This window comes from Chlorocebus sabaeus, chromosome 17 (genome assembly GCF_047675955.1).
Source record: "Chlorocebus sabaeus isolate Y175 chromosome 17, mChlSab1.0.hap1, whole genome shotgun sequence".
Lineage (NCBI taxonomy): Eukaryota > Metazoa > Chordata > Mammalia > Primates > Cercopithecidae > Chlorocebus > Chlorocebus sabaeus.
This window is the reverse complement of record NC_132920.1, coordinates 46,165,902-46,180,570: the sequence shown is the minus strand read 5'-3', so window position 1 is coordinate 46,180,570 and position 14,669 is coordinate 46,165,902. Positions and strand designations below refer to the sequence as shown.

General features: G+C 41.6%; 1 protein-coding gene and 1 non-coding gene across 4 annotated transcripts in view; one reads left to right on the top strand and one right to left on the bottom strand.

Annotated features, from left to right (window-relative positions):
- CLIC5 (chloride intracellular channel 5) overlaps positions 1–14,669 on the top strand; it is a 199,189-nt gene that overhangs the window by 58,997 nt on the left and 125,523 nt on the right. The window contains exon 1 of one of the 3 annotated variants that reach the window (XM_073006043.1): positions 6,652–8,352. The exons of 1 other annotated variant lie outside the window; for it this stretch is intronic. In XM_073006043.1, coding sequence (XP_072862144.1) covers positions 8,290–8,352 — 63 coding nt within the window. In that variant the 5' untranslated portion in view covers positions 6,652–8,289. Of the gene's footprint in view, positions 1–6,651; positions 8,353–14,669 lie in introns of those variants that run through there. One more of the 3 variants, XM_007972358.3, reaches the window with a different exon arrangement.
- LOC119626920 (U6 spliceosomal RNA) lies at positions 5,110–5,216 on the bottom strand. Its single transcript, XR_005243097.1, has one exon. It is a non-coding gene; the product is annotated as a U6 spliceosomal RNA (small nuclear RNA).

Here is a 14,669-nt window from a genome sequence, read left to right as displayed (position 1 = left end):
TACTTGAACCTAAGGTACTGTGAATGGAGGAAGGTAGATCCCCAAGGAAACTGGGTAACTCAGGGCAAATAGAACCTATTTGTCTATGATTATAACAACTGTTTATATATATTTTCAAAACTTTAATCTGTGAGGTCATGGGTGTTTGCCCAATTCTCTCAAAATATTCTTCATTCTACTCCCACCGATGCAGCTGCTGGCTTCCAAGGTGACCCATGTCCCTCACCTTGCTTTTCCCCCAACCCTTGCTCTGTTTAATAGTATTCCCTTTTTTGAGTTATTAAAGACCATTACTGGTCAATTAGCAAGATGTACTGTTCGCCAAAAGAAAATCAGATGTGTAGATCAGAGTAATACTAGGTGACAGTTGTGGGTGGATTTTTTTTGGAATTTTGTTACATGTATTTATCTTGGACTCTGTCCAAGGATCTTTAAAAAATATTTGTGTAATAGTTGTATTTTTAAGGTGATCTTGCCAGAGCAAAGTAGGACCTTGGCCATTAAGTGAGGACAATCACCAGAGCAGTAAATCCTGCCAAAAATGCATGATGATGCAACAGAAGATGACCTCAGATCACTTTTCTCCTGCCCTTTGCCTCCCATAACTTCCGTTTCCTAGGGCTGGGTATTTTTTGATATTTGTGTGCCATCTCTTGGGCCCTATGTTTCCTTTTTAATTTCACCTCTGGGTGTCTCTTAGTCTAAGCAGAGTAAAGGAGAAATCCAAAATCCCTAACCTTAGCCATTTCTTATCCAAGACTAGTCATTTACTTATTCCACCAATTCAGTAAGCAATTTCTAAATTTCTAGTAGCATCACGACCTTCTCCAACCACATCCTGTGGTTAATAATATGGGTGTTAGCAATGGAGGGAGTCCCAGCTCTGTTGTTTATAACTATCCACATGACCTTGGATACATTACTTACCCTTTTTAAGTTTTTGCTTCTTTATTTGTGAGATGGGATTAATAACACTACCTCATAGGATTATTATAGAAATGAAGTGAGCTAATAAGGACTTCAGAGCTCCCAACACATGGTGAGCGTTAAGCAAATGTTAAGTATTATTATTATGACCTAACTCTTTCATATGTTTCAGTTCAAATTAGAATCTTTATAAAAACTCCACACTGTAGTGTCCATTTCACTGATGGAAGGTCAAAATCCCAGATGGAGGAGACCGCAAATAGAAGTGCTGGTTATTCATTCATTGATTCCATCAACAATTATTTATTGAACATGTGCACTCTACGGGGCATATTTGCCTGCTTATAAGTATATAGCAAGGGACCATTATATCCTGTGGGTCTTGCAAAAGAAACACAAAACTGGATTCCTGTCATCAAGAAGCTTCCACTCCTGTGGAAAAGCCATAACAATCCAGGAAGGAATAATACAGAAACTAAGACTGCTCATCATCAGAAGGTGGTATGCACACTGTATGTTCTCAGGGGGTTCTAGAATGAGTATGAGCAGTGTGTCTGGCACATAGTAGACACCCCCAAAACACTGGTTGAAGGAATGAGTAATGAGTGAATCAGTGGCATGAGTGATGGTTGTTGACAAGGACTCTTGACTTCAGTCCAGTTCACTCCCAGGCCTCTGCCTTTGCTAAGCACCAATAGACAGACTGCAGTGAGAACCAAGATCATTGATCATGTTGGCCATACACAAGGACACCTTAGGTTATAAAGAAATAGAACTAGCAACTCACCTCAATCCCCCTTATAGCCCAATCTGTGACCTCATGCAGGTGTGATCCCTCTAGGACTCACCTCCCTTCGTCTACACCCATGTGGTCCTCCCACAAAGACATAATGTCTTTCTGAAGCTGTCATCGAAATCTTCCTGCTTAAACCTCAAGTCCTTGAGATTGTCTGGGAGATTCCCTGCAGAGAATGCAAATTGTTTAATTCCCATGGAAATAGCTGCTACCCTGGGTATAGTGAATGGGTTCAACTGAATACTGCTAGGTACCTAAAAGCTGAAACTTGTGACTAATTATGTGATTGCACTCTGGCAGTGGGTAAGGTGAGCATTTTCTGAAAAATCTCCCCATAAACATCATCATTATTTTACAGTACATGTCATTTCATAACACACACACAAATACACTCTCTAAATATGTTTATTTTGTTTTATTTGTTATTTCAATGAAAGTTTGCTTTATTTTATTGATCAGCTTAATTAGAAGCACTACATCTCATAAAATACAAATCTGTTTTACGTTTCTGAAATTAATGGTAAGACAAGGTCTGATGTTACAGATTTGAAGCAAAGACTGTGTGGAAAGTGGGTATGGCAATAGAATCTGATGGCTTTACCTTTTTGGAAATTATGTAAGCATTTTGATCATTTTTAACATTTGCATACAGAAAATTCACCTTTTTGGTGTGTAGTTATGTATATTTTAACACATACAGAGATGTGTGTAACCACCAACACAAACAGGATGCAAAGCAGTTCTATCAGCTGAAAGCTGCCTCTTTGTAATCAAACCCTCCTCTATCCCCATCCCTGGCAGCCACTGGTCTTCTCTCCATCCCTATAATTTTTTTATTTTCTAGAATGGCATGTAAATGAAACCATACAGTAAGTAACCTTTTGAGACTGTTTTTCTTTTTCGCTTAGTATGGGGCATTTGAAATTTACCTGTGTTTTGCACCAATTAATAGTTCATTCGTTTTTATCACTAAGTGATATACCATTGTATAAATGTTATCGCCATTTATTTATTCATTTACCCATTGAGGAATATTTGGGGATGTTTCCAGTTTGGGGCAACTATGAATAATACTTTTGTAAAAAAATGTATGTGCCAAGGTTTTATGTAAACATAAATTTTCATTTCTCTTGGATAATACCAAGAGATGGTAAGTGAGCCATATAGTAAGTGTACATTTGACTTTATATGAAAATGCCAAACTGCTGTCCAGAATGACTGTGCAATTTTGCATTCCTACCATCAATGTATGAGAGTTCCAGTTGCTCTGCATTCTTGCTCACACATGGGGTTGTCATGAATGCACATTTTAACCGTCCTAATAGGTATATTGTGGTATCTCTTAATTTGCATTGCTCCACTGAAGAATGTTGAGCATATTTTCATGTGTTTGCCATTGGTAAGTCTTCTAGGATAAAGCATCTGCTCGGATATTTTGCCTAATTTTTTAGTTGGGTTTTTTTTTTTTTTTTTTTTTTGAGTTATAAAAATTCTTTACAAATCCTGGATACAAGTCCTTTGCTTCCTCCTCTTCCCATTACTGGAAGAGATTGTATGGAATTGGTGTTATTCTTTCTAAAGTGTTTAGTAGAATTCATTAATGAAGATAGCTGGAACTGTAGTTTTCCTTTCTTGGAGGGCTTTCAACTATGAATTTAACATGCTTAATAAATAAATTCAGGTTATCTACTTCTCATTGAGTGAATTTTGTTAGTCTGTGTCTTTTATCCGTTTTATCTAAATGGTCTAATTTATGTTCAGAGAGTCATTTGTAGTACTCCCTTATCTGTTTGTATCTGTGTAGTTCATAGTTGATATCCCATCTTTCATATCTAACATTGATAATGTATCTTCTCTCTCTAGTTTTTTGGTAAATCTAGTGAGAAATTTATCAACTATATTATCTTTTATAAAAACCAGCCTCTGATATTATTGGTCTTCTCTATTGTTTTATTTTTTCTTCAATTTCATTAATTTCTGTTTCTATATTTATCATTTTATTACTTGTGCTTGCTTTGGTTTTAGCTGGCTATTCTTTTTTCTTGATTCTTAAAGTGGAAGCTTAGATTACAGATTTCAGAACTTAATTATTTTCTAAAATAAGTGTTTTATGTATAAATTTTCTACTAAGCACTGCTTTAGCTGCATCTCACAAATTTTGATATGTTGTATGCTCATTTGAATTCAATTCAAAATATTTTTAAATAATCCTTGAGACTTCCTTGTTGATCAATGAATTTCTCAAAGTGTGTTGCTTAATTTCCAAATAACTGGAAGCTTTTTGGATATCTTTCTGGCTATTAATCTAATTGATTCTGCTATGGTCAGAGAACATACTTTGTATAATTTCATTATCTTAAACATAATGAAGTTTGTTCTGTGACCCAGAATGTGATCTGTTTTGGTAAATGTTCCATATATACTTGAAAATAGTGTACATTATGTTGTCGTTCGGGTGGGATATTCCATAAATGTTCATAAGGTCAGGGTTTTTGATGGTGCTGTTTAGGTTTTCTATATACCATACTCATATGGATTTTTTGTCTACTTGTGCTATAAATTACTAAAAGAAGAGAATTGAAGTCTCTAACTATAGTTCTGTATTTGTCTTTATCCTTTCAGTTCCATCAGCTATTGTTTCATCATTATTGAAGCTCTGTTATTGAGTATATACACATTTAAGGTTGTTATATCTTCTTGGTGAGCTGGCTCTTTTGTTATTATTATTATGTAATGTCTCTATTCCTGATAATTTCCTTTTTCTGAAGTCTATTTTGTCTAATAGACTTACATTAATATAAGTTTATATATTACTAATAATTATATTAATTTAGAGGCTAGTTTTCTTTTGATTAATCTTTTTATGGCAGGGGCTTTCCCATCCTTTTACTTTTAATTTATCAATAACATTGTGTTTGAAGTGAATTCTGTAACAGCATGTAGTTGGGTCTTCTTGTTGCTTTTTTATCCAATCCAACAATCTTCAGCTTTTAATTTACTTGTTTAGACCATTTATATTTAGCTTAAGTATTAATATGGTTATATTTAGGTGTACCATTTTATTATCAGTTTTCTATTCTCTTCCTCTTTCCTGCCTTTCAGATTATTTGAAAATTTCTTGTCATTCCATTTTAGCTTATCTGTTGGCTTTTTTTACTATACTTTTGTTTTATAACTCATATAGCTGTTTCTTTAGGGATTACAATACACACACCTAGGTTTTCTCAGGCTACTTAGAGTTTACTATATCAACTAAAGTATATATACCTTACAACTGTATAAATTCCTTGCGCTTTACCCTTTATGCTGCAGTGGTCTTATTATTGAATCTAAATATATTAAAAATGCTATCAGATATGTTATAGTTTTCACTTTCAACAGTCATACAAAAATATGAATGTTACACTGTTTTACATGTCACTCTTTTATTAGGGCCATGCCAATCTTCTCTGTATGGTTTCTGTTTTAGAATATGTGCTGCCAAAGTGAGCACTTAATATGTTTTTAGAGTACTTTCCTGGTAAAAATTTGTTCAAAACTTGCACCACATTTGTGAAACTATGGGCTGGAAGTAGACATATAGTGTTTTTCTCTGGACAAAGCTGGAACTGACTCTAACCAATTATTCTTTAACATTAAAGGGTACAAAATAAAGTCCTTTTATCTTGAGCTCTAAGGCATAATATGAAATTGAAAATAGAAAATATGCACAGAAATATTTTATGGCCAAAGAAGAACTTTTTTTTGCAGCATGAAGCTTTATAATATCAAAACTATAAATTATCTGCAGGGATGTCCAAATGGGAGATATTTCCTATAAAATGCTCTTGAAAGGAATCTGTCCAATTTTCCAATAGCAGTAGGTATTTGGAGAAGTTAAAATGAAAGTTAACTCTGATAGGTTTGGGATTAAGGAAAGGGAAATCATACCACACGTTGTTTAGATCATAGTCAAGGAAATGATCTAAAATACGTGTAACACATTTTTCATTAAAACAAAAACCAAAACCCTCAAGGCATTTTATGCATATAATTTTGTTTGCTACTACCACATTGCCATTAAGAATATTGCCCACACTTCAATGCAGGGATGTTTTGAGTCTGTGCATCATGCAGTGAAGGCACCAGTCTCCCTCTGTAACCTTGGTCCTTCCCTAAAGTATGTAGTCATTGGCTCAGAATGTACAACTGTGAAGGTGACCGTTTCTCTAAAGGCTTTGGTGATGTAAGCCTGAAACCAAGCAGGAGGAAAGCAATTAAACATCACCTTCATTAAGCTGTAATGTACCAAGAGGGTTGCACGTTAGGCTTGGTGACTGCTTTCTTCAGGAAGGAGGAATTTGCAACTAGAGTCTGTGGAGAAACAGCCTGCCATAAAGGGTAGTGAGGGCGCCTTTCCCTATTCTTTGCCTATCAGATGCCTGACCTTTCAGGAAGATTCAGCTAAAATGCCTTTTGCTCCATGAAGTCTTTTCGTTTCCTCACCCCAACCATGGTAAATAGCATCTTTACATGACAGCTTGTATAGCTCCTTCATCTTCCCAATTCATGTGGCAGCCTTAGTTTTCTTTTCATATAACTATTATTCTGAAAGGGATTTTGATCTCTGTTAAGACCATTAAAACTATGTCTTCATTTTCTCAAAGTGACTTCCATAGTGTGCACTAAGAAAAGCAGTTTACAGAGCAGTTGAGAGGACAGGCTCAAGTCTGTCTGGGTTTAAATCCTGACTTCACCATTTCCTAGCTGAATGACTAGGGGTAAGTTACTTAAATAATTCATGTCTCAGTTTCCCCACTTGTAAAATTGGGATCATTATACTATTTGTAAATATTATACAAGTTCAGACATGTAAAGTGCTCAACATTTTTGCCTAGCACATAATAAGTATTATTACTTATTTTTTATTAAGCAATGAATTTTTTTATAAAGCTATGAAACAAATACATGTTTTTAGTAAGGCAAGACAGAGCACAAACAGGATTAATTAAAGAGAAGCCAAAGAAGACAAAGAGAATTTCACCAGATTCTGGTGCAAAAGATTCAGTAACTATTTTTTAAAGAAATGAAGGGTGGGAATGTCTGTTGGTACAACCACTTTAGAAAACCTATGGCAGTGTACACATAAGGAGAGCATTCTCATACATTACAACTCAACAAGTCCACTCCTAAATATACATCCAAGAGAAAAGTGTCTGTGAGTCCAACCAAAAGATGTTTGACAGAATATTCATGACAGAGTAGTCATGATAGTCAACTGCACAAATGTCCATCAACAGAAAATGAATAAATAAGTGTGTCAGTGAAAACGGATGATACACAGCTACACATAGCACAATGGATGACTCTCACAAACATAGTAATGAGTGAAAGAAGCCGGACACCAATATTACAGGCAAAATGATCCTATGCTGTCACAAGCCAGAATAATGGTTATCCTGGGACAGGAGAGAAGGGAGAAAAGATGTAGAGAGGAGAGAGCAGGAAGAGCTTCAAAGGGTGTTGCTAACATTTTATTCTTCTGGCGCTGGTTACATGGATGGGTTCAATTGTGAAAATTCATTGAGGCATACACGTAAGGTATGTGAATCTTTTCTGTGTTTGCATCCTACTTCACTAAAACAACCAGAAGAGAACAAGAATGAAGTAAGATCAGAAAATAGAGGAAGAAATAGAAAGAAAATGAAAGAAAGGGGAAGAAAAATAAACAAACCCAGAAGGCTGAAAGGCATGAATCCTTCCCTGAGCGGAACCTGACCCGGTTGACTCACCCCTCTGCTCCAGGCGCCACCCCTGCCCTGCCCCTCCCCGGCAACCTACTCTCCTTTTGCTCAGGCCAAGGATGGCAAGTGCCGCTTTTGGTGGGGGTTCTGAGCATCGCTAAGACAGGAAGGGCTTTCCAAGTGGGTAACGCTGGTAGTGGAGTAACTCGGAGGAGCTGACGCTTTATTAAAGAAACAGAAGACTTGAGAGCCATCTCCTCTCTTCCTTCCCCTTCCCTTTTCCCCTTCCTCTTCTTCTTCCCCTTCTCCTCGGCTCTCTCTCCCTCCCCCTCATTATCAGCCCCCAGGACATGTGGCTTTGCCAGGGCCAGCTCTGTCCCCGCCTCCTGCCCTGCCGGGTCTTGGGGCGGGGGCCGTGGCCCGGCCCAGGCCGGAGCTCCCGGGGTGTCCCCTCTGCGTCCCCGCCCGGCTGACCCCGCCCTGCAGCCGTCGGCTATTTTGGGCGCGTTGGCGGCGGCGGGATCGCTGACAGTCGCGGATCCTGTGACACCTCCGGGCAGCCCGGCACTTGTTGCTCCCAAGACCTGTTGTCATCCCCTTAACCCGGCTTTCACAGTGGCCCCCTGCCTCCTCCCGGCTTCGCTCCTTTTCTTGTGAGCACCTGGGACACTGATCTCTCAGACCCCGCTGCCAGGGCTGGAGAAGTAGATGGTTTTGTGAAAAATTAAACAGCGCCCTGAAGAAGGGCCCCGCTGGGCAGCGGCAGGAGCGCAGAGTGCTGGCCCGGGCGCTGCAGAGGTGGCGCCTCCCCGGCCCGAGACGGTGGCCCCGGGCGCCAACGGCATGACAGACTCGGCGACAGCTAACGGGGACGACAGGGACCCCGAGATCGAGCTCTTCGTGAAGGTAGGTCGGAGTCCAGGCTCCCGCCGCACCTGCCGCACCTGCCGCGTCTCCCGCCGGGCTCACGCACCAGAGCGCGGGGTGCACTGGACTTCGGACCCTCCCAGGAGGGCGGCGCGGAGCCCTGCGCTCCCCCGTGGCCTTTCCGCAGGCCAGCGCCCCGCTGCGAGGCTCCTGGGCGGAATGGAGGAAGGCAGGTTCCGGCAGGTGGCTATCTTCTCGGAGAGTTGACCTGCAGTTTGTCAACCCCCGCCCCCGCCTCCGCTGTCACCGCTGCGAGTCCGAGTCCAGAGCCCTGCCCGGGCGCGATTCGGGCTGGTCCTGAAAGATGTCCCCAGGTGTTGGGATGCCGCAGAACCTGGCTGGACCCGTGAACCTTTCCTCTAAAACGGGAGGAGGGGAGGGATGGGAGAGAAACGTTATTGACACAATTATCTTTGGCAAAGCGAAAATGACATTTCGTAAAATTCCCTTTCTCTCTTTTGCTTAGAGATCCTAAAATAAAAGCCAAGGAGACAAAAGTGTTTTCTTGCTTGGCGACTTGCAAAGCAGAAAACAAGCTCTCCGTTCTCCGACGCTATTATTTTTGTCATAATCATAATTTTTCAAGGCAGTATCGAGGAAATGTTAGGCGTTTGGTAGTACGGAGAGCCTATCGTTCAACCTGATGCAAACAGGGATGAAGGAGCACAGTGCAAATTTAAATGAAGTCGCCTTGCTACCTGGACAGAAACTGCCTAATGTCAGAGCTGCTGTACTTTATTTGCAACCTGTAGGAGGAAGGATGGAGGCGAGGCCGCGGCGCCGTTTCCTGATCCGCCGGTGTAAGGAGAAAGAAACATTTGATCAGCCCTTGGTGCCGACGCTGCAGAAGTAGGGAAACCTGAGGCTGCGGGAGAGTAGCCTCCAGGGCTGAGCAGAAACAGTCGCCAGGACTTGGGGGAGGGGAAGTCGGGGACTGCCTGGGCGCCAAGACCTTTCACAAAGGGGGAAAACTCTCCCAGTGCAAAGTTTCCCGAGAAATATGCAGATCGCTGAGAAGGGAAGAGTCACTGGCGCCTGTCAGGGGCCTCCTGGCAGAATTTAAAAGGCGTAAATATTCCCTGGAATTGGGAAAATGTTATTTTGCCCCAAAAACCCTTTCTACAAGCTAATTAAATAGATGTTTTGCAAAAAATATGAGAGCTACATATACCGTGATAACAATCCACGGTCCTTGGTACTTTCTGACTCCTAAAATATATAAAAATGAACTGTGACTTACTTTACACTTGGTACATGATCTGTCTCCATTGTCCCAGGCTACCACAAAGGTGTGTTAAATTTCTTCTGCTGAATTTTACATTCTTTGTGTTTCTTTTTCAAGCTTACATCTGACATTTAGTGACACTTGCTTTCTTCAGCCTGTTCTCTTCCCACTGTGGTCCCTGTCTGCTCCTTTGGTTTCTGGGACTCCCCCCACCCCCGCCCCAGGCAGGATTTCCAGGTCCATTGGCAGATCCAGGTAATAAAGGAGGTCATGTCTCAACTGATGCTGGGCAATGTTGGACCTTAGGGCAGCGCGGGGGGTGTTCTGAACCCCACCATCCAGGCCTGGGGCCTAGGGAGTGAACAGGGAGAGCTTTAACAGAGTCTTGCTGCTATCCTTGAAGAAAGCGATTCTAGGACTTACTCAGATTCCCTGAGAGTAGGGAGTTTCAAGGTGTCAAGTTCCTGAAAGATATTTGAAACACAAATTGGTTCTTTAGAGCCAAAGGAGCCCTTTGCCCCACTCCTAGGTGTGGAGACCGATTCTACCTGCACCTTTGGAATTTTCTTGTTGGCAGTGTTGGAGAGTCTCTCCATTTATATAAAAACCTTACTGCACAATTTGCAGCGTTCCCCAAAGAATTCTAAAATGATTGTGTTGTCATTTGTTTTTTCCCTAAAGGAAATCAATCCATGAGAGCCAGGCAGGCCTTCATGGCTACCTCAAAAACCAGATTGATGGGGAGATCAAAACATCAGGTATGAAAGTTGTTTTGACCCCTCCCTCAACCCCATTTTTTTTTTTTTTTTTTTTTTGAACTTCAGGTTAGCAATTCTCATTTACAAGTAAATGGCACAAGTAAAGGCTAGAAATATTGTGAAATAAAGATGCTGCCCAGGGCTTACTTGAACTGTGTCATTTGAAGGAAGTGATGTCATTGTGGACAGAATCACACTTTTCCAAAGTTTGGAGCTTCTCTGAAGTACGTGATTCCCCATGAAAAGAAAGGCCTTCCTGTCGATGGTGTCAGGTAACGGAAGCGCTTTCTGCACGGCAGAGTGGGTTGGTTTCTATGAAGACTTCCAAGCAGGGTGGGTGCCACCCAGTTATAGTCGTGACTTGGCCATTTTCAACACCCTCTTGGAAGGACGGCCTAACCTCTTGTTTCCACTGGGTGTACCACTCTAAATCACAGTCACCCAGTGAGTTTCACAAGGACCTGCAATTGTCTCCCATGTCAATTGATAGTCATTATCTCTTACTACTACTGCTGATAACGATGATAAGAAGAAGGAAAGATTGCAGCATATTAGGACATTAAAAATATGTTCAAATACCTTATCTCATTTGATCCTCAGCAACTTTATAAGGTTTGATTCACTCATGTGAGAGATAAAGAAAACAAATAAACTGGATTCACGGGGACCTCATGAGACTCGCTGTCAGAGCACTTGATGAGCTGCAGTTTGCTCTTCTTATAACAGCCCAGGGAACTAAGAATGATGATTTCCCCTGTTCTGTTGAACAATACATGTGCTCACAGAGAGTAGGTGAAATGCCTAACAGTAGACAGCTGATAGCATTCAGATCCAGTCCTCAAATCTAACAGTTTAGACTCTGAATTTCTTGCTCTTTTCCTAACACCTTTATGTCAGGCCTAGTACCTTATTTTGCCAAGTTAAGCTTTCAAGTGCCATCATGATGACAATTATTTACGTTATTAATCCATTCTAATGTGTTCACAGAATGCTTCCAAGGAGACTAACCCATTTCTGCTATGTACTCCAAGTTTTCCCTTTCGGGGAACATTCTAACAGTGGCTTTTAAGAGATTATTTCCCCACATTTTTAGTTTCTGCAATAAGAAATGTTAGATGACATCAACTCTGATTCTAATGTCCCATAATACCTGTGGATGGGGCAGGGATTTGGAGACAGTATGTGAGTTCAAGTCTTGCCTCTGCTTCTAATTAGCTAAATGACCCTTAAAAATTATTTAACTTTCAGGAGACTCACTGGCCCCCTCTTAAAACAAGAGCATGTTATAAATAAGGAGACCATGCAATTTATTGTCCAAACCTAGACATTTTTGAGAGTGAAAAGGGGATGATATCAATAATTAGGCTGGAGCCACAGGTATAACCCTGGATAGTTTGGGAGCAAATCAGGACATGTGGTCACTCTGGTCATGAATATACTGTCATTGCAGATTTGCTGTGAGGATTCCAAGGGAGCATATAGGTGAAAACACGTTGTAAGTTGAAAATTGCTATAAACACACTGACTTGAATAATGTTATGAGTCCCACGGCAGACTGAACCTTTCTGGATGTGCACGTCCCTGATTTGCCTTGGGAAACAAAGGCTTGGCTCCTTCCTCACTTGCAGGGATATTTTGAGAGTAAATGAGATCATATGTAGCTTGGACTTTGATCATAAGGGGAGGACAACAGGCTAGAGATAATGGCAGTGAGTGTGGTTTATTGAAAGAAATAGAGCAAGGAAGTAAAAGCAAAACAGAAAGCAATTTGAAAAGACAAACACAGGATGTGCTGTGTAGGTTAGATCAAGGTATTCCACCCATTTTCATTGCTTCCTCCACTCCCAGTCTCACCCCAGGACCCCAGAAGTGACTATGATACAGACAAACTCGTCATGAATATCTCTTGCGCCAGGAACTGAGGTTTCAACAGAAACCAGTGGTTCTCAGCCTTCGCTACCTATTCAAACCATTGAGAGAGATTTTAAAACTTCTGATGGCAGTTTGCTCCCCAAGGCGATTACATCAGTGTGTCTGTGTGTAGGACCCTGAAACAGTGTTTTCATATCCACTCTCAGGTGACCCCAGTGTGCAGCCCTGGTGGAGAGTCACTGAGTCATAATCAGAGGCAGGTCCAATAATAGGCAGCTTCTGCCACCGCTGACATAGGTGGCCTTGCTAATGCTGATTAAATGTCCAGAACTTCTAACAGCCTCAGGGCATCACAGTCAGGAGTGTTGTTGATAGAAATCTAGTATCCAATCGGTGCCCAGTTAACAGATGCTGACGAACTATTAAGCCCTATCCACAGGACTCCAGAACAATCGTGTATAGGGTTGGTCTAGTCAAATAATCATCAATTCAGCATGCGGGAAGTAAAACAGAGTCCTGCTAATTGTCTGATGGAAACGACTAGCTATTTCATTTATTGAGTGACCCAAAAGTTCTGAGTGATGCAGGGTGCAATACAAGTTGTGGTGACTCGTGGTGTGGTCATCTGACTTCCAGAACAGATAGGAGCAGATCTTGTGGTGTCGCCTCTATGTCCCTGAGCTGCTGTGACTGCCTGGTCACCTTGTGCAGCTTGACTAAGCATGAGCTCACTAGGTTTTTAAAGTTCTCTTCATCATGTTAAGCTACTGTGTTTTTCTTTCCCACTATCTCCAGGTTTTGATCTGTAGTCAATAATGCAATACACAAATTTGCCTGCCCTGCTATGGCAGTGAGTGCTTCTTCTCCTGGTAACATGTCCCTGGAGTGCTAGCCTCAAGGGTTGTATGATGCATATCTGAAGTGCATCAAAGGGTGGTGGGAGTGAGAACTGGGTCTGCAGAGGCTGATGCCCACTGCTAGTAGTATCAGCTCCTGCCTCCTTGATGACTTGTGTTTTCTCTTTGGGCGTTTATTGGCCCCCTGCATGCAAGACAAAGCGTCTGTCAATTTAGACAGTCAGTTAGGTCAAAAACTTCTCATTCTTGGTTCCCTTTGAGTTGTCAGCTGCTGGGCCCATGTTAGTAGTAGCAAGAGACGTGGTGGAAGAGTGAGACTTTGGTGTCAGGCTGTGGTTCGCCAGTGTGTTGGCCAGGATGGGCTGCTTGACCTCTCTGGACCACAGATTTTTTTCCAGTGCAATGATAATAGCAGCAGCACATCTCTCATGGAGTTGGTGTGCGCATTTCGAGCTGAGTATGGATCTGGGTTATTAGTAAGACTTTCTCTGTAGGCTCCATGTAGCCCAAAAGTAAAGGTAAAGCCCTTGGGCCTCCCTCCCTTGATGTGTACAAGAAGTCAGAGGCTCAGTCCTACCGGCTGAATCTCACATCTCAGAACCAAGATACTTCTTGAAAGAAAATATAAGTTTCCAAAGCAGGTCAGTCAGGGAACTGGAAGAGAAATGTTCCCGATTGTTGGAGCTGACCCCTGAGAACACAAGCAGTCTGTCTCATTGCTGCAGGCCAATGGCAGCTGAAGTACAGTGGAACCACCACTGGATCTGACTGCCTCTGACTGGACTGCTGCTCCACAAGCTGGAGCCCACTAGAGCCCATGTCTGGAGTAATGTGGTTGGCCTGACTGCGGGTTGGGTGCAGATCCCTGACCCATTGGATTCTTCAAACTGAAGGGAAGTTGATTCCTCCTGTCAGTTGCTCCCTCATCTAAGAAAGCTCCTACATAACTCCCTCCCCAAGGCTCCTGGTAGCGGGACAGGATACAGGATCCTCTTTGTTTTCAAGAGGATCCCTGGTTCTTTTTGCAGATTTTCCTTCCCCCTCCTCAACAACCTTTCAGCTATGCATAACCATAGGTGCTCTCATCAAAAATACTCACACACGCACAAATATTATCTCTCAGTATTATGAGGAAAACGTTGTAGGCTCTCGCTCTCTGGTATCTATTAAAAAACTATTACCCAGAACACATCCTGAGTTGTATGTATTGTCAAGACTGGAGGAACTAGAGATAGTAAAGAAGCAAAGTGGTTAAGCATGAGTTTCCTAAGATGTAGGTCTGTAAAGGGCTCTCTCTACCCAGGGTGTCTCAAATCTAACACTGCTTGTGTTCTGAGGGGTCAGCTCCAACAGTCAGGGACATTTCTCTTCCAGTTCCCTAAATGACAACCTGCTTTGGAAACGTGTCTTTCCTTTCAAGAAGTATCTTAGTTCTGAGATGTGAAATTCTTTAAGGACAAGTAAGATAAATAGCCTACTGTCTGAACTGAAATGAGTTCTTCCCTGTAAAAAGAAATGGAGTTGTTAACTTCTAGAAGTTCTCTCTAGCTCTGCTGGCATTGGAAGAGTCTTTGGAACCCCTTT